Below are 27,509 nucleotides of genomic sequence, written 5' to 3'. Positions count from 1 at the left end.
TTGTCCCAAACATTATGGAGGGCACTGTGACCATGGATGTGTGGGAACATGACCTAATGTTCCACTTGTGAGGTTGCTGCCAATTCAGTGGGGGGGAGGGCATCAGTGACATGAGGTTAACCTGACCTGCTACAAATCTGAGCCACATCCATTGCTCCTTTCAAAATGCTACTTATTCCAACTGAGAATTTCTCCTTTTCTTCCCTTGTAAGCATACTTCATCCTACAAAGGTTCCAGTGGGAGAAGCTAGGGCCAGAGTCAGGACTCGGGAAAAGGTTTGGGACGAAGCCAAGGCTTCTATATCACACGGAGATAGATGTTAAAAAAACAGCTGTCACAATCTGATGGTCATTGCATTCCTCCAATCAGTTTCATAATTTAAACAAATTGAATGGATTGCTTTTAGAAGAGCATGGGAATTGAGTAAGCAGTTCAAACTATTAAAGCTTAATGTTATTGCGGTATACAGCACAGAAACAGGCTGTTTGGCCCATCATGTCCATGCTAACCTTTTAGCCCCTCTGTATCAATCGCATTGACTGCATTAGGTCCATATCCTTATATGTCATGCCTGCTGAAGTGACTGTCACAAAGTGTCTTAAAGGTGGCAATAGTATTTGATTCCACCACCACCTCCAGCAGTGAATTCCAGATATCAACCACTCTCTATGAAAACTTTCCCCTTAAATCTCTTTGAAACTTTTTACATAATCTTCACTACTTATTAGATTCCTGCAAATGGCAGCCTTTGCATTCCCACTTATCACCCTCTTGTCGTTGTGTCCACATTTACTCACACCTCTCTCCACCTGGCTCCATCAGGCCTATGTATTTTGTCCACCTTCGCTTGTGATATACCTGCTTCTGTCTCTGAACAGCACCCACCCCCCACCTCCCACTCTGCTCCATATGCCCGTCATCCTTGGCCCCCCTACCAGGCCCTCACCCTCTCTTTACCGGTTATGGTATGATTTGACCAGATAGTATGCAAAACAAAGTTTTTCACTGGCTCTCTGTACTCGTGACAATAATATACCAACCTTTCCTGTGCTGATAAAATGATCCATATTTGCTATCATTCTGCTAAATCCACATTGAGCAATCTCTCCGACATTACTTTTGGGACTGTCAAAATATTCTACATAATGTAATATCTGTGACTTTTATCATGGCTTTAAACTTTGGACTTTAGAGATGCAGTGTAGAGACATGGCCTTCAGCCTGCGCCGACCAGCGATCACCCTGCACGCTACAAATATCCTACACACTAGGGACAATTTACAATTTACAGAAGCCAATTAACCTACTAACATGTACATCTTTGGAGTGGGAGGAAACCAGAGCAACCGGAGGAAACACACGCTCACAGGGAGAACGTAAAACCTCTGTGCAGACAGCACCCATAGTCAGGATCGAACGTGGGTCTCTGGCGCTGTAAGGCAGCAACTCTACTGCTACACCATTGTGCCTCCCTTGTGTCTGTGTACCTGAACAAATCCAGACCCTTTCCATGTATTGAGCTAGCCACTTCAGCGCCATGTCTAGAAAATGGGCACACTTCAGTTGAGATGTTATTCCAATCTCCATTCTGCCGTCTTAGATAAATGACAGATTTTGCAGCTATTTCAAGAAATGCTCCAGAGGATTCTTACCTGCCTCTTCTACAAAATAGCTATAAAACAGACCTACTATTGATGAAACCTAGCTGTGCTCAAATTGATTCTTGTAAACAGCATTCAGAAAGCACTTGTGTGAGACGCTACATGAAAAATGTGTGGCAAACTTCAGGCATAATGAAAAGCATTGTCGGGAGAAATACATATTTCTGGCTTTGTACCTTCAAGGAATTTTGTGTCTGAGCCTTCTGAGCTCTCTTGTGGATTTTCCTTAGGCCAGTGGGTGGTGAATCTGTGGAATTCTTTGCCACAGAAGGTTGTCGTGGCCAAATCAGTGGATATTTTTACGGCAGAAATAGATAGTACTTTGGTGTCCAAGGATATGGGGAAAAGGCAGGAGAATGGGGTTAGGAGGGAGAGGATAGATCAGCCATCATTGAATGGCGGAGTAGACTTGATGGGCCGAATGGCCTAATTCTATTCCTTATGACATTATGACAATTTCCTTTATGTTGAGCAGTGATTCCTATTCAATATTGTCCATCACAGATACAACAATGAGCATTATTCATAGCAACTTCTGCAAAGACGGGAGATATGCCTCCAGACAAGTAATTGACCTTTTCCCAGTGCTGGAAGATTTATGGCTGTTTTTTATGCGTTGCTGAAGTACATATTAGTAGCAGGGAAAAAAGGGGCAAAATGTAACATTTTGACAAAATTATTGCTTTTGGTGCATTAAATCTCTGGTTACCAAGGTGATGTTCTGAAAATTGGCTGAGTGCTGTTATATATCAGTGTTACACAATAGGAGCCTCAATATATCTGTTAATATGACCAACATTCCCACTTCGAACACTGTAAATACAAAATTAAACATGGGATTTGTTTATATTTTAAAACGTTTTTGTTAATTTCATACTTACCTGATGTCATAGAGGAACTAAATGTTCTCTACTGTTTGTACTCGATATCAACACTAAGTGCTTGAAACTCAGATGTAAGATATATAAATACAGAGTCAAGGACCCTTCTCCTGTTCCAGCAGTGTTCCTCAGTAACAAACCTCTAGCAGAGAGCACCCAACTACATACGTCTCTGGGCTCCAGAGTACTGGACTTCGTTTGTAGCTGTTGCACTTGGAGCTTTGGTTCATCTATGCACAGCAAGCCTTGAAATATTGAACACATTTCCCACCCAGATCTTAATAGTCACCACAGCAACGTGATCCAAGCAGCATCTTCCCTATAAACCCTGGACCATCAACTTGTGCCATCTCCATTGTTATATAAAATACGTGTGTAGCCTTGGAAGTTATATCAGAAGATGATGCACTCGGGATACCAAACCCATCACAGCTTTATATGTTACGTTTCCTCATCACACACCTGGCTTCAGACCCGCTTCTGACTCCATACACTCCATACATATAGCTCACATTCCAGACCGATGAGTGAGCTGAACCATTGGGATTTCCAAAGAATGGGATACTGGATTATCAGAGTTTTACTGTATTCCTAAAGTGCTGTTGTTGTGTAATGAGAAGCATGGCAGCCCAATCCGTGCATAGCAAATCCCACCAACAAAAAATTGCCATGACTGACTAATTTCTAATGATGATGCTTGGGCTATGAAATATGGCCAGATCAGTGGGAACAACTGTCCCAGCTCTTTTTTCGAAATTACTTCCATTGGATGTTTTACATCCACACTAGTGAGCAGTTGGACCTGTGCTTGAATTCTCCTTTTAAATAACTTTTTCTTCTCTGCCCCCCCCCCCCAGTGTGGCACTCCCTTTGTACAGCATTGGAGTATTAGCCCAGGTTCTGATTTGGCATAAGGTACACACAAAATGCTGGATTAACTCAGTGGGACAGGCAGCATCTCTGGAGTCTCGGGTCGAGACCCTTCTTCAGACTAATCAGTGTTGGCATTCCTGGGTTTGGGACCTGACCCACTTAGTTACTAAAACCAATAATTAGTCCACAAGGAATTTAAATGTATTATTACCATTTTACTACGAGCCAGTTGTTCCTTGGTCACCCAGACTAATACCATCTTTTTAAATACCAGATTAATTTAATTAACTGAATTAAAATTCCCCAGCTGCCAGATGGAATTTGAACTTGTTTCTCAGGAACATTAGTCCAAGTTTGCGGATAACTGATCAAATGACTTAACTGCTGGGCTGCCCGAATAACATAGCAATGTGAGAATGGAGTGCTAAACGCCAAATGGTCAAGTCACCAAATGACTGGAGTCGTCTCCTGTTGAGGTCAAGGAGAATGTATTTTAAACCCACTGTGTGCTGAATGCATAAATGTTTTTGCCAGAGCCATCATGTAGAGGCATGTCTCATTCAAAGCAAAAAGATCTGCCGTGCTCCCATCACAAATCCCAGCTGTTGGAACATGGGATGAGACCAGCTGGTCCATTCCAAGATAACTTTGAACATTACTGTTCACTTCCCACATGTTGCAATGTACACTGCAGCCAAGAACAGCCTTGTTGAAGGCATGCAGAGAGTTGCATGCAGAGAGTTAGCAGGCAGCAGTGAATTCCAAAGTCGCACTACTTTCTGGAGCGTAAAATAGTAAAAAGAAATATTTGCCTTTCGATATTTGCGTGGTTTAAACGTAGACCCACATCTTATTTATTAAACTGAAATGAGCTACAGGCAAGCCGTCCAGTGCTTTTATTATTTCACAGACTACTGTTAGATTGTCTTGATATCTGCACTGCTCGAAAATAAATAAACTTACTATAAAACATTAAACCACTCCAACTTACAGACATATGAACGTGCTCCCATAGAAACATAGAAACATAGAAAGTAGGTGCGAGAGTAGACCACCAGGTCCGTCGAGCCCGCACCGCCATTCGCTCATGGCTGAACACTAAACAGACACACTTACCCACAAACAGTAGACACAAGACACAAAACACAAGACACTACCCTCCCCTTTATACCGCTATCACCCCTCTCCACCCCAAGAACCTCGTGATCTCCTGGGGGAGGCAAAAAACCGGATAAAAACCCAGGTCCAATTCGGGAAAAAAATCCGGGAAATTCCTCTCCGACCCCAATCCAGGCGATCGACACTTGTCCAGGAGATCACTCAGGTCTTACTATACTAACCATACCTAGGTCCATATCCCTGCCCTCTCCCCGTAGCCCCTTATCCCCTTGGCAGCTAAAAAAACATCTATTTTAGTCTTAAATATATTTAAAGTTTCTGCTTCCACTGCTCCCTGGGGCAGTGAATTCCATAAATTAACCACCCTCTGGGTGAAGAAGTTCTTCCTCATCTCAGTTTTAAAAGAGCCCCCCCTTATTCTGCAACTATGTCCCCTAGTTCTAGTTTCCCCGATCATTGGGAACATCCTCGGTGCATCCACCCGATCAAGGCCCCTCACGATCTTATATGTTTCAAGGAGATCGCCTCTCATTCTTCTAAACTCCAAAGAGTAGAGTTCCAGCCTACTTAACCTTTCCTCATATGTCAATCCCCTCATTGCAGGAATTAATCTTGTAAACCTTCGCTGCACTGCCTCCAGGGCTAGTACATCCTTTCTTAAGTATGGACCACAGAACTGTACACAGTATTCCAAATGTGGTCTCACTAATACTGTGTACAGCTGCAGCAAGACCTCCGTGTTTTTATACTCAATCCCCCTAGCAATAAAGGCCAAAACTCCATTGGCCTTCCTGATTGCTTGCTGCACCTGCATACTAACTTTTAGTGATTCATGTACTAATACCCCTAGATCCCTTTGCGTTGCATTACAACGCAGCTCCTCCTCATTTAGAAAATAACTTGCCCTATCATTTTTTTTCCCAAAGTGAATGACTTCACATTTATTAGTATTAAATTTCATCTGCCAAGTTGTTGCCCACTCACCTAGCTTATCTATATCCTTTTGCAGACTCTTCCTATCCTCCTCATCCCCTACTTTTCCTCCCATTTTTGTATCGTCCGCAAATTTTGATATATTACACTTGGTTCCCTCCTCCAAATCATTTATATAAATTGTGAACAACTGGGGTCCCAGCACCGACCCTTGCGGAACCCCGCTAGTTACCGGTTGCCATCCCGAGTACGAACCATTTATCCCCACTCTCTGCTTCCTATTTGTTAGCCAATCCTCTACCCATGCTAATATATTACCCCCAATCCCATAATTTTTTTTTTTTAGCCATATTATTTAACTCAAAAGTTTGATGTAGATACATAAATTCTATCCAACGAATGATAAACTAGTTTCCTCTCACTCTCCATTTTTAGGAATTGTTCTTTCTTATCGGTCTCGTGATTTTGATGCCATTCAGAACAATTTTCTGGCAGTATGATTACTGTGTCAGATAATTTCAGTGTATTTTCCACCAAATCAACTTAAGGATGATTATAAGAACTCAACCCATTGGGTACCTGAGGACAACCTGTAACTAGTTAATCTAATTATCATTCATTATCATAACACTTTTCCAAGCCACCCAGTCACCTACCATGTGGTGGATGGGAGATGGCGGAGTGCAAGCTGGGAAAATACTTAGGGCACGTTGTAAGGAATGACTTGTATAATAATGGGATGATGTCCACAGATGTGTTTTATCTCAGCCATGGTTTCCTTTCCTCCATACTGTTCTAAAAGGAAGTCGAGCAAACTATCTCCAAAGGGTGTACGTCTCATTTATTTTACACTTTGTATCTTATGGCACTTTATGGCCAATTAGTTACTTTTGAAATATATTCATGATGATAGAAGGGCAAAAACAACTCATCTGTTCACGGCAAGATTCTGCAACGACTGATCTGTAATTAGTGATGTTGAGAAGGGAAGGCTGTTGTTAAGGATATCAGGAGGAACTCCCTGCTTGTAAAACACTACTGGATTTGTATATGAACCGTAAGCACATTCATAAAGATGCATAAAGTCTCTATTCCATGTAGCATAGGAGGATGAGGGGAGAACTTATAGAGGTGTACAAAATCATGAGAAAAATAGATCGGGTCGATGCACAGAGTCTTTTACCCAGAGTAGGGGAATCGAGGACCAGAGGATATAGGTTCAAGGTGAAGGGGAAAAGATATAATAGGAATCTGAGGGGTAACTTTTTCACACAGTGGGTGGTGGGTGTATGGAACAAACTGCCAGAGGAGGTAGTTGAGGCTGGGACTAACCATCATTTAAGAAACAGTTGGACAGGTACATGGATAGGACAGGTTTGGAGGGTTATGGACCAAGTGCAGGCATGTGGGACCAGGGTAGATGGGACATTGGCCAAATTGAGCCGAAGGGCCTGTTTCCACACTGTATTACTCAATGAGCTCTGGCAAAGCGGCACTCCCTGAATTATTCCTCGAGTCAAAATATTCCAGACATGAGGAATGAGGAAGCAAGAGGATGATTGAAAATAGAATGGTCAAACCTCAGTTAGTAATGTAGTTAAGAGGCAGATAATAAGAAAATCTAAATGGGACAGATGAGTACACTAGCTGGAGAAGACGACATAGCAAAGAGCAGTAGTAAAATTGTCCAGATGGTAAAAAGACAAATATTTTATATCTTTTATCCTTGACTTTGCAATGCAATTCTGTAGTGAATCCATATACACTGTTCAGTGTTCCAGTTTTATACAATCACAGTTCGTCTGTAGACTAAAACAAATTTTGAATTGTTTACTTTCATCTTGGCAACTGATTTAGTTGCTCAGTTTTTAAATCTTTTAACCATTGCTTTCCTGCTGTATGTGTGACAATTTAAGCAAGTCTAAAACATTGCAGAAATTATTATTCAAAAGTGAATCGTGGTACATTGGAACACTCTCAGCCCTGGATCATACAAGGAAGCACAAGACAGTGAAGAGCCAGGCTACACAAATCAAAATTCTGGTGTTTAAGGTTCTGATGAACATGGGCATCATGAGTTAAACCAGAGTGTGTGCCCATTTCCAGTGCCAAGTATTTTTGCAACTGATGTGGACAAGATTTTTTTCCAGAATTTATTCTCCCCTCTTTTGGTTCCGAGTTCTCTCTTTCCTCGCTCCCAGGAAGAGCTAGCACCTGTGCTTCAGCCATTGCACATGTGGGATGGCTCTAGTCATCTTTTCCTACCTCTCATTTAAGTTTGTACATTTTGGATAATGCCTGCCATCCAAGACTGTTTCTGCACTGCATGGTGTCCATTGAGTTTGAGAGCATCATTTACAGTAGCACACAGTTCTGGCAAAGGATCTTCAGCCTGAAACATTCATTCTTCTTCTCTATTCACGATGCTACCTGATCTCTTGAATTTTCCCAGCATTTGTTTTGCTTTTATTATAGTAACAAACATTCATTCTTTGATTAACATTATTTAACATTGCACCCATTGGCCTTCAAGTGCACATGGCCCATTCATGCTGGGCACCAAAGCTTTAGTCAACTTATTTGCAGCCAATTCAAGTTGCTTTTCAGCTAATATAGAAACAAGGAACTGCAGATGCTGGTTTACAAAGCAAGATATAAAGTGTTGGACTAACACAGCGGAACAGTTAGCTTCTCTGGAAAACATGGATAGGTGACGTTCCAGGCCGGGACAGTTCCGATGGTGGGGAAGAAAGCTGGAAGAGAGGAGGACAAAGCCTGATCGATAATAAGTGAATGGGTGGATACAGGTGGGGGGGGGGGGGGAGGTGGTGGTGGGGGGGGGGGGGGGGTGGTTCCAGCTGAGTTACGAGTTACTCCAGCACTTTGTGTCTTTGTCTGCTTTTCAACTATTACTTTTTAACGATTTCATTATGCTTGCCCAACAGTGAGGGTGAATAATTGATCAAAGTTTTGTTTTCCCTTGCTGAGTAAGGATGTCTCGTTCTCTGGATAACGTTGTCATGTGCTTTTTTTTAATGCTATTTTAACGCATGATTAACCAGTATGTTTTCAACAAGTTAACACTGTTGAGGGGTAGTCTTGGGCTTTGCTCTGGCATTTCATTCAAACCACAGCGCATAGAATTATTGCTGTTTAAAATAAGTAAATTAATGGACTTTGGTCTTTGTGGGAAAGGTGCTAAAGGAGGCGGTATTCAAACTTACCGTTTGAAGTTTGATCTTTATTTTATGAGAAGTTGGAGTGAGAGACTACGTGAAGAGCCCGCCAGCCACATACGCGTCAATCTTCAGAGCAACTGTATGAAACCACAGACCACCTGCACCAACCTAAACTATAGAAAGATTAATAACGCTTGACTTACCAAATGATCTTTATGAGATTCAGGGTTGGGAGTGGAGGGCACGTAGTCTCTCACTCCAACTTCTCATAAAATAAAGATCAAACTTCAAACGGTAAGTTCTCGTTTAATCTTTATATTTTATATCGAAGTCTCGTGATGAGGCTACGTGAAGCCTTTGAAGCTCCGTGGTTTCATGCAGTAAGCCAATCTGTATGAAAACACGAAACAGATAAACCATAAATGGTAGAAAAGACATGGGCTATTTACAACATGATGCTAACTTTACATACATATACATTGCCCTTAATCGGACCACAGTCACAATTAGGCAATAGCTCATGCAACACTGTTCAGAATTCTATCTGTAACCATCCAGACATGTTCAACAAAATTTTATAACTTTTGAAAGTGCGCTTAATACTGTGCACTGCACATCAGAACTTCAGATTTCCTCTGTCCATTTCTTTCTCCACCCTCTCTCAAAAATTAAGACCTACTTGTTTTTTCTGCCAATTCTGAGAAAGAGCCTCCAGCCTGAAAATATGAGAAAAAAAACTCCCAGAAAATACTGGAATTTTTTTTTCATATTTCCAGTATTTTCTGAGAGTTTATTTTTCAAATTTGAAGAAGCTCTCGATTTTTTCACTCTTTGAATGCAGCTGTGGGGTTTGTTTGTTTGTTTGCTTGTTTGTTTGTTGCCTGATGGGCATGGTAGATAGCAAACATACCCTATACCTGTAACTCTTAGTGTTGGAATTTATCAGCAGTACTGGCGAAGCATGTGGGGAAGGGGATAGAGTTAACATGTTAGATTAATAATCTTTCATTAGAGCTCAGAAAGATTATAGATATAACATCATTTTGATTGGGGAGAGGAGAGATGAATAGTCTGCTGTAGAGTTGATTACGAGAGATTAAATGACAGATAATCTGTAAAATAAAGGGATCAGTATTGGTGAGAACATCGGGGATAATTTAGGGGCCCAGGTTATGATGAACGTATAAGAACTTATAGAAACGTATAAAATTATAAAAGGCCTGGACAAGCTAAATGCAGGAAAAATGTTCCCAATGACGGAGGAGTCCAGAACCAGGGCCCACAGTCTAAGACTAAAGGGGAGGCCATTTCAAACTGAGATGAGAAAAAAAAGTTTTCACCCAAAGAGTTGTGTATTTGTGGAATTCTCTGCCATAGAAGGCAGTAGAGGCCAATTCACTGGATCAATTTAAAAGAGAGTTAAGGGCTTGTCCCACTTGGCCGTCATTTGCGCCTCATTTACGCGTCATATGTAAAATAGATCAACGCATCGTTAGGCGCGACGTCGCGTGCGAATCACGTGTCATCATGCCGTTTGGTGATTAGAATATCCTGCGACGCACGGCGACACACGGTTACGCACAGTGAAGTAACCGTGCGTCACCACGCGATATACGTGAGATGTCGGAATGCAGCGTGCGACGCCAATGCGTCAGCGTGCGTACCCAATGCGTCAGCATGCGTACGCGATACGTCACGCAGGTGGCGCGCGAGGATTTCGTTCAGGACGAAATCCTGGAGCGCCGCGCAATACTCCTCCGCACTCCTCCACGCCTCACCATGCGCCCGTCCCGCGCTACCCACACGCTATCCGTGCGTCACAACGCGTCGACCTATTTTACATATGACGCATAAAGGAGGCGCAAATGACGGCCAAGTGGGACAGGCCCTTTAGATAGAGCTCTAGGGGCTAGCGGAGTCCAATGGATATGGGGAGAAGGCAGGCAGGGTTACTGATTGTAGATGATCAGCCATGATCACAATGAATTACGTGCAGGCTCGAAGGGCCGAATGGCCTGCTCCTGCACCTATTTTCTTTGTTTCTAACTGTAGAAACAATAAACTGCAGATGCTGGTTAATGCACAAAAGAACACAAAGTGTTGGAGTAACTCAGCAGGACAGGCAGCATCCCTGGAGAACATGGATAGGTGATGCTTCAGGTTGAGACCCTCTTCAGACTGATTAGTGGAGGGGAGGGGAAAGAAAGCTGGAAAAGGGGAGAGGAAGGACAATGAGTGGCAGGTAGTAGGTCGACACAGGCGAGGGGGAATTTAATGACAGGCGGATGGCGGAAACAAAGGACAGAGATAAGAACCATAGGTGTGAGACAGGTTTGAAGAGTTGTGGATTGTGAAGCCAGGAGAAGGAAAGTAGCAGGAGGGGGCGTCGGGGTGAGGGAGAAAATAGATGGGAGTCAAGTTTTGGACGCAGAGGAGGGAAGGGGAGAAGAGAGGGGAGTGCGGGGGGAAAAGGAGGTGAAGGGGTTAGTTAGAAGTTACCCAAAATTGGAGAATTCAACGTTCATGCCCTTGAGTTGTAAGCTACCCTTGGAATGTGAAGTGCTGTTCCTCCAGTTTGTGTGTGGCCTCTCTCTGACAATGGAGGAGGCTCAGGACAGAAAGGTCAGTGTGGGAATGGGATGGGACGTTAAAATGGTTAACAACCTTTTTTGGCGGCATGGTGGTGCAGCGGTAGAGTTGCTGCCATACAGAGCTTGCAGCGCCGGAGACCCCAGTTCAATCCCGACTATGGGTGCCGTCTGTTCGGAGTTTGTACATCTCCCCGTTACCATGAGGGTTTTCTCCGAGATCTATGGTTTCCTCCTGCACTCCAAAGATGTACAGGTTTGTAGGTTAATTGGCTTGGGTTTGTATACTTGGTATAAGGTACATACTGTGTGTGTAGGCTTGTGTTAATGTGCGGGAATCAATGGTCAGTGCGGAATCTGTGGGTCGAAGGGCCTGTTTCCACGCTGTATCTCTAAACCAAATCGGAAGATCCAGTAGGCCTTGTCGGACCGAGCATATAAGAAAGTTGTAGAGCATCTCTTGATATAGAGGATGTTTTAGAAACAATCAGCAAAAATATCAGCACAAAGAAGTTTGAGTTAATAAAGGAGAGAGAGCACAGTAAAGCAAAAAAAGTGTGGATGCAAGAAATCTGAAATGAAAAGGGCAGTACTGGAAGGCAGGCAACTCTAGGTAGACAAAGAGTTAATAAGTTGGGTTGGACCTATCATCAGATCTGTCGTCACATGAGAAAAAGCATGGGTTGTTTAGAAGCAGATTTTGTTGAATTTTTGAGGGATAATAAGAGGATGGTGAAGAGATTGCTGCCTGAGTCATCGTCAGCGGTGGCTCAGTTGGTGGCACATGTCTTAAATTAGATAGAACCGTTCAAATCCACTGCATTCCAGTGCAGCACTGACAAAAGGCTGCACATTCGGAGAGCTGTTATTCATATGAATTGGTAAAATGTACTCTGACTGTTCTCTCCCATGGATATGAGGAATAGCATGGCACCATTTCGAGGAGAAAGGCCATTATCTTGTTGGTTACATTAAATATCTCTGAGAAAATAATCAACTAATTCCTAACCTGAAGGAATGGATCAGTATAATAACAATGCATTTGCACAAGCTGTGTGATTGTATGAGCCATAAATAATTTCAAAGTGTAGTCGTTTTCTTTGAAGTAACCTAACCTAATTTTTCTTGCAGTATCACCTGTATAATAGAACATAATAGAGTACAACAGAGGAACAACGTCTGTGCCGAACATGAGACCAAATTAAACCAATGCCACCTGCCTGCACATGAATCAATACCAATGATCCACATCCTTCATTCCTTGCCTCTTAAATGGCACTGTTGTTTCTGTACCCCAGGATCCCTCGTAAGGATTAGGCATTTGCTGAATACCTTCCCCATAGATTTGACCGGCCAAAGTACAACAATTCATACTACAGGTAGTCCGTATTAAACTCCATCTGCCGTTTCACCATTCATATGAGTAACACCAATCCCGACTGTAATGTTACTTCAGCAAATTATCTGATCGTCTTATCCACGCCGGGTTTCAGAGCTTGCTGTCTGCAAATTGGTTGACATTTTCTCTACATTTGAAATTTACTGTAAAATGCTTTGGCATTTCCTAAAATGGATGAAATTTAGCGTCATATCAATGCAAATGTACACGAAATGCTGGAGTAACTCCGCAGGTCAGGTAGTATCTCTGGAGAACATGGAGAGGTGATGTTTTGGGTCGGGACCCTTCAATGCAAATAAATCTTTCATTTTCACTGGATCATGAGTGAATATTTCATTCTAGAGAGCTGAGGATTCTCAGCTGTTGCATTCAAGACAGAGATAGAGGATTGAATCGGTGGAGTACCCAGGACGGGAATGAGTGCAGAAAGATGGTGCTGAGATGCAGCGTTCGGCTCTCCTTCTGCCCCCCCCATTTAATTATTGACCTAATTGGCAGTTTAATTGTAGATCAAAAAAAATATTTGTTGCGGCTGTGATTTTCATTTTATAATCTGTTGATGCATTCAGCTATGATTTTTGTTGGTTGTTGTATTTGGACAGAATAATTTTGGGAGGAATATATTTAGGTTTTATTTTTATTACTGAAGTGTTGTCCTTAGATCAAGGGTTTAGGAATTTGGAAATGGTTTGTTAAATTGGAATTCTGTTCTTGCAGTGCAGCACTAGTTTATCTGAACATGTAATTATAAACATTAGAAATGCTGGAAGGTATCCCAGAGCAGTAGCCAACCTCAAGGCTTCACTGTAATCTGAGATCTTGTGCAATTCACAGTAATTGATTAAGGAGCTGTCTACATGGCTCTGCCCAGCTACTGGAATACACTCCGCAGCTCAGAGGAGCACAAGACCAAGGTTTTGGTTCCTCCAGAGTGGGCTGCCCAACGTTATTTTAATTCCATCTGGCATCTCTCTCGGGTAATCTGAGGAGTTGGATTCTTATTGTGCGACGGGGTGGGTTTGGCAGACTGTATTTGCTTTTGTAAGATGTATATTAATCTTAAGCATATCTTCAAACTAAATTGGTGCAGGATGTTGGTGAGACCACACTTGAAGTACTGTGTGCAGTTTTGGTCACCATGTTGTAGGAAGGATGTGATTAAGCTGGAGAAGGTGCAGATAGATTCATAAGGATGCGACTGGAACGGTATGGCTTGAGTTATAAGAAGAGACTTGATAGGCTGGGCTTTTTCCCTGGAACATAGGGGGTTGAGGAATTACCTTATTGAGGTTTACAAAGTCATAAGGGACAGAGATAAGGTGGGTGGTCACAGACTTGATCCCAGTGTATGACAGTCTAAGACTAGAGGCCATGGGATTAAGGTGAGAGGGGAAGGATTTAAAGGGGACTTGAGGAGGAGACATTTTACGCAATATTTAACGAGCTGCCAGAGGAAGTGATGGAAGTGGGTACAATCACAACTTTCAAAACAAATGTTGTCAGATTCATGGATAGAAAAGGTTTAAAGTCCCGTGCAGTACAATGAAAATCTCGCTTGCAGCAGCATCACTGGCACATGGATCAGACAATACGATAAACATAAATGAAACAGATTGTGAATCATTTCTACATGATAGTCCAAACAACTGTGCAAAAAAACAAGTCATTAGTGCAAAACACAATTAGAAAATAAGTTCATGGTAGTGCAGGTTAGGATTTAGGATTGTGCAGATTAGTTCAAGCACCTGGTTGCAGGAATAATTCCTGAACCCAATTTTTAACATTTTGAAAAATACGCCGCGACCTAGCTGAAGCCTTGACTACGCGGAGACCACTCTCGACCATGAAGGAGAGTGACGAAGACCTCCTACAACCTCGTGGCGACCTTGCTGCGACTATGGCTCGTGGGCAAACTCGCCAGAGGTCGCGGTGGAGGTCGACCAAGTGGGACAGGTTCACCAGACTGATTCCTGGGATGTCAGGACTTTCATATGAAGAAAGACTGGATAGACTCGGCTTGTACCCGCTAGAATTTAGGAGATTGAGGGGGGATCTTATAGAAACTTACAAAATTCTTAAGGGGTTGGACAGGCTAGATGCAGGAAGATTGTTCCCGATGTTGGGGAAGTCCAGGACAAGGGGTCACAGTTTGAGAATAGAAGGGAAATCCTTTAGGACCGAGATGAGAAAAACATTTTTCACACAGAGAGTGGTGAATCTCTGGAACTCTCTGCCACAGAAGGTAGTTGAGGCTAGTTCATTGGCTATATTTAAGAGGAAGTTAGATGTGGCCCTTGTGGCTAAAGGGATCAGGGGGTATGGAGAGAAGGCAGGTACAGGATACTGAGTTGGATGATCAGCCATGATCATATTGAATGGCGGTGCAGGCTCGAAGGGCCGATTGGCCTACTCCTGCACCTATTTTCTATGTTTCTATGTTAAGGCTTGGCAGAGCTGGTGTGCCTTCAAACTGAGCAGCTGTTGGGTTGGGTCTAACTGTGTACCGCTCACTCCATCTTAACCTACACCCACATTTTATGGTGATCCATTGATAGGTGTTGTCCTGTTCACAGTTGATGTTTGCAGGTGCTCAAATCTACCAATGTATGCATGAATGGCAGTGAGTCTGAACCATTATAGGTCTGGGCTGTCTTCTGTGTGGTCTGTTATTCAATGTGTCACGTCCCTCTGGGACAGAAGATTTGGATTCAAATCCAACTCTAGGAGATAAAACATAATCTGGATTTCTTCAACACAAAAACTGCATTTTTTCAACATTCCATTGATAGAGTGCTTTTGCACATGGTGAGATCATGAATAGGGCGATACACACATTTTTTTCTTTATATCTCCAAATAGGACTACTGTAAAGAGGACATGTCTTTCTTTAAACCAACATTCCTGGGAGTATTTGGTTTATGCAGGGATCCTTTGTGACATGGAGCAGCAGGATCTAGGAACACTGCTATTCCTACAGGATCCTTCCTCAATTCTCGCAAGCTGATGTGAGAGGAAGAAGAGCAGTTCTGAACTCTGAATTATGTAACAGGAGCATTGTACTGTAGTTCACTTTGTGGTTATCTGTATGAGGCCCAGCAGGGTTTGTAAGAGCTTTATATGGGCATTTATTTACTCTGTATAAACAGTTTATTGTAGCAGGAGACTGCAGCATTTCTGCACATCCCAATCATGCTTTATATGCACGGCATACTAACTGCAATGAATTCGAAACCCTGGCAATGATATGGTCACAATGTCAGGATTCTGATGCCCTGCCTGGTGGGAACTCCGTAACACTTGGACCATCTTTCAAGACAGTCCTGGACAGCACTGCCGGCCTTGCCTGCTCTTTTATAATAATAATAATAATAAATTTTATTTATAGGGCGCCTTTCAGACATCTCAAGGACACCTTACATAGATTAACAGGAATATAAACATATAATCAGAATAAAATAAATAATAAAGACATCACAGAAACACAAATTAAAAACAGAATTCAGTCCAAAAACAAAAAATCAAAAACACAATGTGAAGAGAGAGCAGCGGCAGCTAAAGCGCGCCAGCGTCCACTCTCCCTTCACGGCAGCCATATTGGACAAAGACTAACAGGATTACCATACAGACAAAAAATCATCCCCCAACAATGGATACCACTGTGGGGGAAGGCACAATGTCCAGTCCCCAACCCCAAGTTCACCCCAAAGTCAGGCCTATTGAGGCCACCGCAATTGCCTCTACGGAGGCCCGATGTTCCTGGCCGTTCTCACCGGGTGGTGTTGCCCCGGCGTCGGGAGAGTCCTCTCAGCGGCTGAGCCACCTGGAACGGCCGCTTTCTAGCTGGAAACCGCGGCTTCCGAAGCCGACAAGGCCGCGCCGGTTTGGAGCTCCCAGGCTCCCGATGCAGCCGTTCCCCAAGATGGCTCCTCCTCCGACATTTTGCTCACATCTTCCAAGGTGCCATGCCCAGCTTCCATTTTGCTGTCTTCTGCTCTTGGAGTGTCCTTGTTGGGACACTGAGCTGTTTTATGCATCTAGTACAGCCTTTCCTTCCCTGAGTTATCCCGAGCCTGGACAGCAGGAACTTTCACAAGGGGCTGTCGTCCTCTTTTAATGAATGAGCAGGTTTTGAACATTAGCAGAGATTAAAAAAAATAATAATTTAGTGTTGGAAAGGGATCTCATCTGTTTTTGTAGTTCCAGGCTCATTTATATAAACTCCAAACAAGTTACAGGATATCCAGCAAACATCCTGTTGCAGTGCACCAAATGAAAACCTCAAAACCGAGCCAGACTTAACACACGGGAACGTAAAATATAAGACAGGAGGAGGTTATTTGACCCTTCAAGTCTGCTCAACCATTCAATACAACGAATCCTCATCTCACTGCTATATTCCCACTCTCTCCCTGCATCCCTTGATGCTTTTTGCATCTGGAAAGTTATTGAACTCATTTTCAGCTACTTGGCTTCGACGGCCTTCTGTTTTGGCAAATTCCACTGCTTATTAAAACCTCCCCCTCACCAACATCCACCTATAGGCTGGTTCCTTTTTTCTTTGGAGCATAGGAGAGTGAGGAGTGACCTTATTGGGGTGTATAAGATCATGTGGAGCATGAGTAAAGCTCAGTCTTTTTCCCAGGATTCTAAAACTAGGGGTCATAGGCTTAAGGTGAGAGGAGAGAGATTTAAGAAGGGCCTCTGGGACAATGTTTTCACTCAGAGCCATTCATATCAGAATTGAGCTGCCAGTGGAAGCTGTGGATGCGGATACAATTACTGCTTTCAGCAGACATAATGACAGATACCTGGATAGGAAGGGTTTAGAACGATATGGGCCAAATGGAGGTAAATAGAACTAGCCAAAACTACCAATTTGATCAGCATTGACAGGGTGGACAGAAAGGCCATGTTCCGTGCTGCCTAGCTCCATGAGAATCAACTTAAGAAGGAGACGAATCAAATGGGATAGGGCAAATTCAATAGTTCTTCAAATTATTTGGAGCTGAAATACTGAGGAACCCAGCTAACTAAATTACTGAGGTTTGGCTGTTTTACATTGCAGTTGGTTTTGGCCTTTTGATTTTGGTGCTTTAACTGTTTTATTACTGCCTCTCTTATTATTTTACTTGGTCTCTGCCCTTTTTTTATTAGGCAGATAATAAAGTGTGAAAAAGCAGGCCATTGAATGATTGGAGAGAGTGGAGGTGCTGGGGGTTTTGGGTGTGGCCCCACTTCAGAGCAAGTTTCTTTCAGAATCACTCAGCTGCCTTATCCCTCGACACATGCACACTGACCCACTTAATGTTTTCAACTAACCTCTGCTTTTAGTTTCAAAACATTTCAATCACCCATCACAGTGTTAAACATCTGCAGCCTGAGGAAGGAGGAAAGGAATTTGGAGATACCAGTGAAGTTTGTATAAACTCATTGGGCTGAAGCTCAAGGGACCATCAGGCTCCTGAATGATAGTTTCACACTGACATCGACTCCTGTCCTGGCAGGCGGTTTGGAAGCAATGTTGTACCCGAGGTTATTGACTTCACTGTGTGGGTCACAAGGCCACCATCTCACAGAACAGGCTGTTCTTCTTCTGTAGGAACTGCTTGCGTGCTATCTGCTGGCCTGCGTGAAGCCTGTACGTTCCACTGGAGACCCCACATTCTATCAGTCTGCAGAGTCAAAACATTTTTCTCCTCAGCTATGGCTCAGTGCTAACATTTTTACCCCCAGACCCCAGCTCAATTTAAATCCAAACTCTAGTGCTGTATTGAGTGTGAATTGTTAAACTGATACATTGCCTTCTCAGGAAGAAGTAAAGGAAACCCTCTGCACCATTTTAAACAAGAGCTGGACATTCTGGCTAGCTTTTAATCTTTGTTCTCCAATGTAAAAAAGAAATCATCACTTTATTTGTTTATTATCATGTTTTTGTCTGTGGGATTAAACAGGAAGCAAACGTTCATAAATGCCAAATGTGACTTTAATTGGAAAGTAGTTCATGACTGGGAAATGATTTAGTCATCCTGGTGGTAGGCGACATATAAAAACATACTTAGTCATAGAGAAACACAGCAGGAACCAGGCCTTTAAGCCCATCGAATCACCACCAACCATCAACCACCTATTTCACACAGCTCCTACATTTAGACCCAGTTCTTATTCACTTCACATTCTCGTCAACTTCTCCCAAGATTTTACTACTCAGCTACACATGAAGGGCAATTTACAGTGGCCGATTAATCTGCTGACACACACGACATTGGGACGTGGGAGGATCTAGAGCACCCGCGAGAAATCCACCCATCACAGGATGAAGTGCAAACTTCACACAGGCAGTGCCCAAGGTCAGAATTGAACTGGAAGGTACACATAAATGCTGGAGAAACTCAGCGGGTGCAGCAGCATCTTTGGAGCGAAGGATTAGGCAACGTTTCAGGCCAAAACCCTTCTTCAGACACTGGGATCTCTGCCACTGAGGCAGCAGCCGACTAGCTGTACCACTATGCTGCCCATAATGTAATATTTTATATGATTATACTTTTGACTTCTCAGATGTACAAAGCTCCTTCTCCTGCAGGCCTGAAATAACATTCTTCTTAATCTCTACCTTTCCCCAATCCACCGTACAGTTCAGCATTCAGGTTTCCTTCTGCTCACTCCAACAACACCACGAGGACAAGAGGATCTTTCTAATTCTAGACTTTTAACACATCCGTTACATTTAACATTGAGTGGCATCACAGAGGTGTTGAAGAAGTCTTTTGGCACATTGGCCATATGTCAGGGAATTGAGTAGAGAAGTGTTACATTTGTACAAGATGTTGGTGAGGCCGCACTTGGAATATTGTGTTCACCCTGCTTATAAGAAAGAATACATTAAGCGGGAAAGGGTGCGGAGAAGAGTTGTGAGGTTGAGGCCAGGATGCAAGGGGCTGAGCTACAGGTAAAGGATGGCCAGGTTAGGACTTTATTCCTTGGAGCACAGGAGGCTGAGGGGTGATCTTATAGAGATTTATAAAAAAGAGGGGAATAGATAGGGTGAATACCTCTTTTCCAAAGGTAGAGAAATCAAGAACTAGAGGGCATAGATTTAAGGCAAGAGAGGAACTATTTAATGGGAATTTGAGTGGTAACTTTTTCAAACAGATGGTGGTGTATATATGGAATGTGCTGCCAGAGTAAGTGGTTGAAATAGATATATTAATACATTTAAAAGATATTTTGACAGCGACATGGATAGGAAATGTTGAGAGGGATATAGGGCAAACATGGATAAATGGGACAAGTTTAGATTGGGCATCATGGTTGGTATGGATGATGGACTGAATGTCTTGTTCTGTACTGGACGACTGTATCTGCCATCGAGTGGTTACTGATTCTATAGCCCCAGTAGATAGATTGTATCAAGCCAAAGGACTTTATTTAGTAATCTTTCTGACATTTGCATGTCACTGGCTATTCCCAGCTCGGTAATATAGCCTTATCTGTATGTACCTTTTGATATTTTCTATATTCAGTGAGTTGGGAGCAATACTGCTGTATTCCGCAGATGAGGAGACTTTTTGATTATGGGGCACATGTTGGTAAACTTTATTCATGTGGATAAATGTGTGTCACTGACAAGGTCATATTTACTAACCACCCTTCACCGTTGTGGAGAAATGTTGTCTTCAATGTATGCAGTCCACGGGATGAAGACACTTAGAGTTATGAAGTAGGGGATTCTAAAATTGGAGTCAGGTGAAGATAAAAGAGCAGCAGTATATCACGGTCAGGAAAGTGATTTCCTCCAATCCTCGTGTTTGGTGGAGATCGAGGGTGCTGTGAATGAAGCCTGGCCAGTTGCTGTGGTGCTCTCTGTAGCTTCTCCGTGTCCACCTGGTCAATCCCAGGCAGGAAACGAGCCCCACCCTCCACCACCATCTACTTCCACACCCCACATTAATATGAAGTTTTCACTGTGACAGTTTCAAACTAATAGCCTCATTTTTTCCCTTCCACCTTATTGTAAGTGAGATTAACACGGCTCTTTGTGTTATCTGTTGGGAATGTAATGGGATGAGAAAATATCTCACCAGAAATCATTTTATTGGTGACTTGGTCATCACTCACCCAAACTCTGGCATAAAATATCTTGATGCTAAAATCATTGCTCCAACATTTGCCGCCCAGTGCTCCAGTCTTCCAAGCGTTTACATCAGAACTCTAGGCATCATATTTTCAGAGCAGAAAATGTGCCGTGCTTACCTCTTCTCCCCAAGGCCCGGCTGGGAGGTCAAACACAGGCCCTTTTAGGACCAGGGTGGTACCCATGGGAGGCCAGCACTTGTGGGAGGAAGAGAGGGATTTGGCATCAAGACCAGGAGCAGAAGGCTGTTGTTAGTCATTGGGGGATGGGGAGACATTAATCACAAGTACCAGAGGTGATGTGAGGAAGAGCTGATGTTAGTCACATGGAGTGCGGGCAGCAGCTGGTGTTAGCCACAGTGCGTGGGCAAAATGGGCAGGACATGGTGTTTGTCACAGGGTGTGTGGGCGGGTGCTGCTGTTGGTCAATGGGAGTGGGGGCAGGAGGTGATCTTAGCCACAGAGCATGGGCAAAATGGCAGGAACTGGTGTTTGTCACGGTGTGCCCATGCTCCTGTTACGGAGTGTGGGCAGAATCAACAGGAGCTGGTGTTATTCATGGGGGGAGTGGGTAGGAGTTGGTGTTCGTCACGGTGTGTGTGGGCAAGTGCTGCTGTTAGTCACAGGGAGTGCGGCCAGGAGGTGATGTTAACCACAGAGTGTGGGCAAAATGGACAGGACATGCGTTAGTCATGGGGTGTGTGGGCAGCTCCTACTGTTAGTCATGGACTGTGGGCAGAATCAGCAGGAGCTGGTGTTATTCACGGGGTGTGTGGGCAGGATCTGGTGTTAATCCAAGAATTACTGGGGTAGTTCTGATCATATAAAAGGGGTAAAAATCATGGGATGTTTTTCTCAAACAAAGGTGAAATTTAATGGTGGAGTTTAATATTCTGAATGGCATAGGATGACTAAATTGTGAAAGGCTGCTTCCATTGCTGGCAACAGAAGAACTCACACTGAGGACCATCAGTGGAAGAAAAAGGTTAACATTTTTGAAGACAAGGGTTATCTGATATTCTACTACATATCTCTCTTGAGGCATGGACAACATGACCTGAAGGCGTGCCGAATAGCTGGCAAATAAACAAGCAAATAAATTGGCCAAATGCAAAGATCTGGAAGTAGAATGTAGGTACGGCTTCACTTGAATGGGTGGTGGGCCGTCCTTTGTGTTGTCACTGCCTGTCCATGGACATTACATTTTTCCTTCCATTTGCTGTACGTTAAATGCAAGTGTTTTGATTAACAGGCCGAGTGAGAAGACCACGACGTCGAACAGGCAAGTCCCGTCAGAGATCAACTATAACGAACTGCTGCAACACTTTGAGAAAGTGCAGAAGAAACACCTGGAAATCAGGCACCAGCGGGCAGGCCGCAACAATCTGTGACGCTTGGCACCAACCAAGAGACTCTGCGCACATGACTGGAGGATTCCCACGTTTGGGACTTGCTAAGACTGTGGAGTCAGTTTTGTCGGGATGCTCGGGTACCATTAGAATGTATTGTCCTTCAACCCCACAGATATTCACTGTGCGTAGGCTGGCCGATATTCCTCTCTTAATTTATGGTTCAGTGAGAATTTGCATCATTTGTGAATTTGAGATCATTGCATCCTCAGTGCTATCCTGCGATAAATTCCTCACACTTTCGCTGCATATCCAGCCTATGGGCCTTGTACAATATTTCTTTTCAGTCCAGAGGCAATATTTACTTTATTATTAATCATTAATCTGCACATTACCTGTCCTCCACTTTTCTTTCACATTTGAAATCAATATTCTCATCTAAAACTGTTCCCCATGTCATAATATCAATTGAAAATATCTGGCAGGACATTGGAATTTTATAAATTTAATTCAATGTGTAAACTCTGTCTCTTATCACACTGCCACGAACTGCACTTACAAAGCCGAGCCAACAGCAAATTGAGCAGTGGATTTGTACTCAAGCTCTTGACTGGTTTGGACAACACAAAATTGATTTGCAACTTGAAAAGAGGAGATAGACACAAAATGCTAGACTCTTCCCAGATAAAGGCTGAGAAGGAACACATTGAAAGTAATAGCCCACCACACAGCCTCACCTAGAGGTACTTAATTCAGAAAGCGCTAAGGACTCTGCTCAAGGTTAAGCATGAGATGACACTGGTGTGTTCAAAGTTGAAAACAAAATAAATTAGATCCACCTAATTAAATGGAAAGGTATGATAGATGTCCTCATTATGGCTGATAATGGTCAACATTTACTCACCAGTGTCCTATGTCTGTCACATAAACATGAAGTATTTGCGAATCGGGAATCAGGTCTGTGAATTGCTGGTTTAGTACACATGTGGTGATTTTTCAAGTTCATTTGCAGACCAATTGGAAGGACTTTTTCCAAAGTTATTCCCCAAACACATGTTTGAATAATTAAAAAAGCACTGGATCCTAAAATATTCAGAGTGCACTCTAATAATATTATGCTAATGTAATATCTTCCCAGAATGGAGCTAGGGATGGGCAACTCATCTACTCATCACCATTAAAGCTTCCACCAACTTCAATCCCATTTATCCACAGGACTGTGGAATGCAATGTAGCTGCATCAAGCTCTCTATCCTAAATGACCAGCACACACTGATAGTGGTTTGGGAGGGGAAGAGTGTTAGTGGGGCATGGGCAAACAATGTTGAATATTGAAGTCCTTGCACTGTTTTATAAATTGTGTGTACTCTACTGCTAATCAATTACTGAGACTGGCTTGTGGCAATCTGGTGTAATTGGAGGATGTGCGCACCTGTCAGTATCTGGATTATATACTCACAAACAAAAATGGATTTTGTCCTTGATTATAGTATTTTTTTGTAGCAGAGTAAATATCAAAACCACTAAACTAGGAAGTGAAGCAGGGTAGGGTGGTGTTTTAATTTACTCAGAAGACAACACAAAGTTTCTGAAGTCACAGCCCAAAGCACAACACTGGGTGAAAGATTGAAATGCATTTGCCCGGCTTTGCAGGAATGTTTCTCCAACAGAATGCAGTGAGTACAAGATAGTTAAACAACGCATTGCATAAAATCAGTTTTAACAAGCTTGAGATTTGTCCAGTCAAATTGAATCTGACAATGATTTAGGAGATCTTTACATGATACCTTTCTAAAAATGTATCACAGGGAACGTGACTGTATCGTCTTAAAGGCCAGATTGATTTTTACCCTAGCTGCGTACTTCTATTGGCTCCCACTCTGTTACTAGAATATTTAAAATGCAAAAATGATATATTTAAAAGCAAATTTGTTTTGTTTCAGGGATACTGATATTAAGACTTCATTTCAAACTGCTATTTTTAATTGCCACCTTAACAATAAATTTCACCAGAGACAAGAAACAGTTAAAAATCAAACACTTCCTGCAAAATTGAAGCCCTCAGTGGCTTGTGTCCACAACTATCTGCCACTGGAGGTGAGATCCTCCTATCAACAGCATGGTTCATGCAGTTGATATATGCTGTATTCCAGCTGTTATTTGTTTAAAAGCTGGATGATTGTGGGCTATTAGAAGTGATAGGGTTCACTATAATTACTTGTCCTGGCATTGTTATCTTTCTGCCAAATCTTCACCCCCCCCCCCCACCACCACCAAATCGTCCAACTACCCTGTCCTCACCCCATGTAAAATCATGACATTAGTACTAAAAGGATAAGGTTTGCCAAGCGGATATTAAGTAATTTCATCCGTGTCCAGGGACCACTCAGTTCATGCTGTTGGACAGGATCTTCCATCCTTTTGCTACCACAAATGGAAATATTTTAAGTATACCTATCATGATTTTAAAGCTATTCACTGCCCCATTTTAGAATTGGGGATACATCCAGTACTGGAACAAAATAGAAGTGCATCACTGATTTAATTCACTTTATCGATGTCCAGAGATTACAATGGAAACTGCACTTAAGACACTTTAAGGTTTAGTGACCCTGAATAAATCTAAAATCTCACTGCCCCCAATTGTTTGGCAAACATTGCGCCCAGTATTATTTCACCTCCAATGTTGATCACTGACGTTTTGTCACTGGTGCTGCTCATCTGTATGTTTGACAGGGCCTCAGCTGACATAAAGTGACCTGTGTTTCGTGCAGAGGCAGGATCTCACTACTTTGTGCTGGGCTTTGTTACCCATGACCAGCCTCTGTCTCCTCACCATTCTCTGGTCAACTGTTCTGATTTCCATTTTCTTTTATCTGGGGTCCAACACGGATCACATTCCCAGTTGCTTCTGAGTGTGCTTGTATGATATTTAACTAGGTGTAGCTTATTCCACTGTGCAGGTCAGAGGGGTGGTCAGCCGTATGCATTTGCACCAGGTTCTGAAGTGTGATTTCTCACTCCACTCCACCTGCTCCCAGTTGAGTAGATGCACCACAGACCTTCGAGTGCTCCATGTTCCTTATGAGAGCGATAAACCATTTATGTAACGTTCACTGTATAGCAACGTCCCCTCCCAAAAAACCACCAGACTGATATGAACCCAGGTCTCTATAGCAGCCAGGGTGCTGAATGAGAGGTGAGTGTACTTGAATCATTGGAAGGGATCCGATTACATGCAAGGCAAATGGTTTGTAGGGGCAACGTCCTGCGAATCTGCCATTCTCAGTGGTCTTTTTCTTGAAAAGTAGTGATGTGGGTGGCGGAGAGGTAGTTAATGATCAGGGGTTTGGGGAATGAGCTAGGTAGAGCAGAGGTTTGCACTGCATTCAGGAGCTGTGACTGAATGCCAGGTTGATACACCATTTGCTAGCTATAGCAAATCACTTGCCTTAATTGCACTGAAGGTGGATTGCAAATTTGTGGTAAATCTCTTTAACGCGCAAAGACTAAGAACTAATCATGGCCTCAGATTGTAAATAAAGGCAGCATGTCCCGTGAATCAACATTGTTAATCTTGTTTACAAAGAGACTTGTCCTTTGAATTTAAAATTTAAATAAACTTGAGTTGTACATGATGTGTAAAAGAAAAATGTTATTACTTTAACCCTGCTTTTGTACAAAGCATCTTGGTGCACTTGTTTGTACCTTTGCGATTCCCAGAATCTGAGCATTTTGTCTGACGGCCATTGAACTTCCAGCCTGGGATTAAAAAGCTTTTTTTATTTCTGTTGCCAAAATTGCTGAAGTAAGATGTGCTTGAATTCTTTTCATAATTCTTTGAGACAAAATTGGGAGGAGAGTGGGGGTGTAGCAACTTCGAATGGAGAAACGATAAATCACTCTCGTAGTTTGCAATTCAGTCACGGCAATTAAAGTTCAACTAACCCAAGAAATAAACCAGAAATAAAGTCAGAATGGAAAAAGGCAGTCTGATAATAAAGTTGCCTTCCATACATGTAAACCTTTACTTTAAAGTAGAATACTATTCTTCACTATTATTATGCAGAATCAATGATTACATAAGGGTTCATAGTATTTATTTGAAATAGCTTCATTTTTAATTTTTTTTAACCCACTCAGCCAAGTCCCGCACAATTTCAGTTTTTATTTGCCCACCCTTTCCCCGAACCTTCTTCACTGTTGGCTGTGATGGTCAATTCCAACGTAAGCCAAACCATCACCATCTGGCCGTCGACAGCTAGGTGCAGGCAGGATATCTCCCACTGTGTTTCAGCATTTGATCCATACCTTGCTGGCCTCACATAGTGGTGTCTGATCTTTACAAAGTGAGAGTGTTGGGACAAACGCTGGTGTGTGACTTCACCGCTCACCAGTAGGTCTGTTCATCACCGTTTTTGAGGCAGTGTAAGCCGTATCATGATGCTGATGCCAGCTCATAGAAGGGACTGAGGGAAGCTATTTACTCAAGATCATGTATAGACGAGAATATCTGCACATGTATAATATATTGGGAATTGTGCAGACAAATGTAAGTGGTAAATGACCAAGCTGTGATTCTACCTAAAGTCTAGATTTAATCAATATGTTTTGGCATATATTAACTATCCCACTAATTATAAATCAATGCCAGTTTTATTAGCCATACTAGCTTTTGGAGAGAAGCTGCTTTGAGAATCCTATCTTATTTTGGTCAAGTTATCTTAACACATTTAGCGTGATAACTGCTATGAAATACTCCCAACAGACCAGTGGTTTTTGTGGGCAGCATTCCAGAAAAGGCAGTTGAATTGATACCTTTTAACACAATATCTGGTCAGCATTGGAATATTGATTTGTAGGGACAAGTGAGGGGTTAACAGCATCATTGCATGCTGTGCTGGATAAAGTATAAAACCAAAGACAGCGTTAATCTTAGGTCTGTTATCTGAATCAGTAGCTGGAAATTAGCCACAGGTTTTGCTTTAAGCATGGGAAGTATATATGAACAGGTTCAGACCCAACTGTGGATTGCACTGGTAGTTGGCAGTAGGCAACTGAACAGGCATTGAACCAACAAGAGTGCGAGAAAATAGATGCAGAGGGAAATGGGTGTATGATGGTCAGCGTGGACTTGATGGCCCGAAATGTGTTGTGTTACTCTGACTCATTGACTTGTTAAAGAATGTTTAATATATTGCGGCTGAGAGTTTCTGTGGGTTGGTTTTATCATTGTTGACATTCATCAAATCACCACAAAAGATCATGCAAGTTATTTCTAACCTATATCAATTTCCCTGATTTTCCATTGGATAAAATAACATTTTGGCCAAAATCAGAAAGGCATCCAGATTGCAATAATGGGAGTGGCATAAAAACTGGTCAACACATTAGGA

The 27,509-nt window shown here is 42.6% G+C and overlaps 1 protein-coding gene across 2 annotated transcripts in view; it reads left to right on the top strand.

The window, feature by feature from the left end:
- The window catches only part of vac14 (VAC14 component of PIKFYVE complex), a 246,888-nt gene extending 221,122 nt beyond the window's left edge, over positions 1 to 25,766 (top strand). For both annotated transcript variants that reach the window (XM_033036030.1, XM_033036029.1), the window contains exon 20: positions 22,017 to 25,766. In XM_033036030.1, coding sequence (XP_032891921.1) covers positions 22,017 to 22,155 — 139 coding nt within the window. In that variant the 3' untranslated portion in view covers positions 22,156 to 25,766. The remainder of the gene's footprint in view (positions 1 to 22,016) is intronic.
- The last annotated feature ends 1,743 nt before the right edge of the window (positions 25,767 to 27,509 follow it).

Source organism: Amblyraja radiata, chromosome 17 (assembly GCF_010909765.2).
Source record: "Amblyraja radiata isolate CabotCenter1 chromosome 17, sAmbRad1.1.pri, whole genome shotgun sequence".
Taxonomy (NCBI): domain Eukaryota; kingdom Metazoa; phylum Chordata; class Chondrichthyes; order Rajiformes; family Rajidae; genus Amblyraja; species Amblyraja radiata.
The sequence above is the reverse complement of the archived record's forward strand: the minus strand, read 5'-3'. Positions and strand labels throughout refer to the sequence as shown.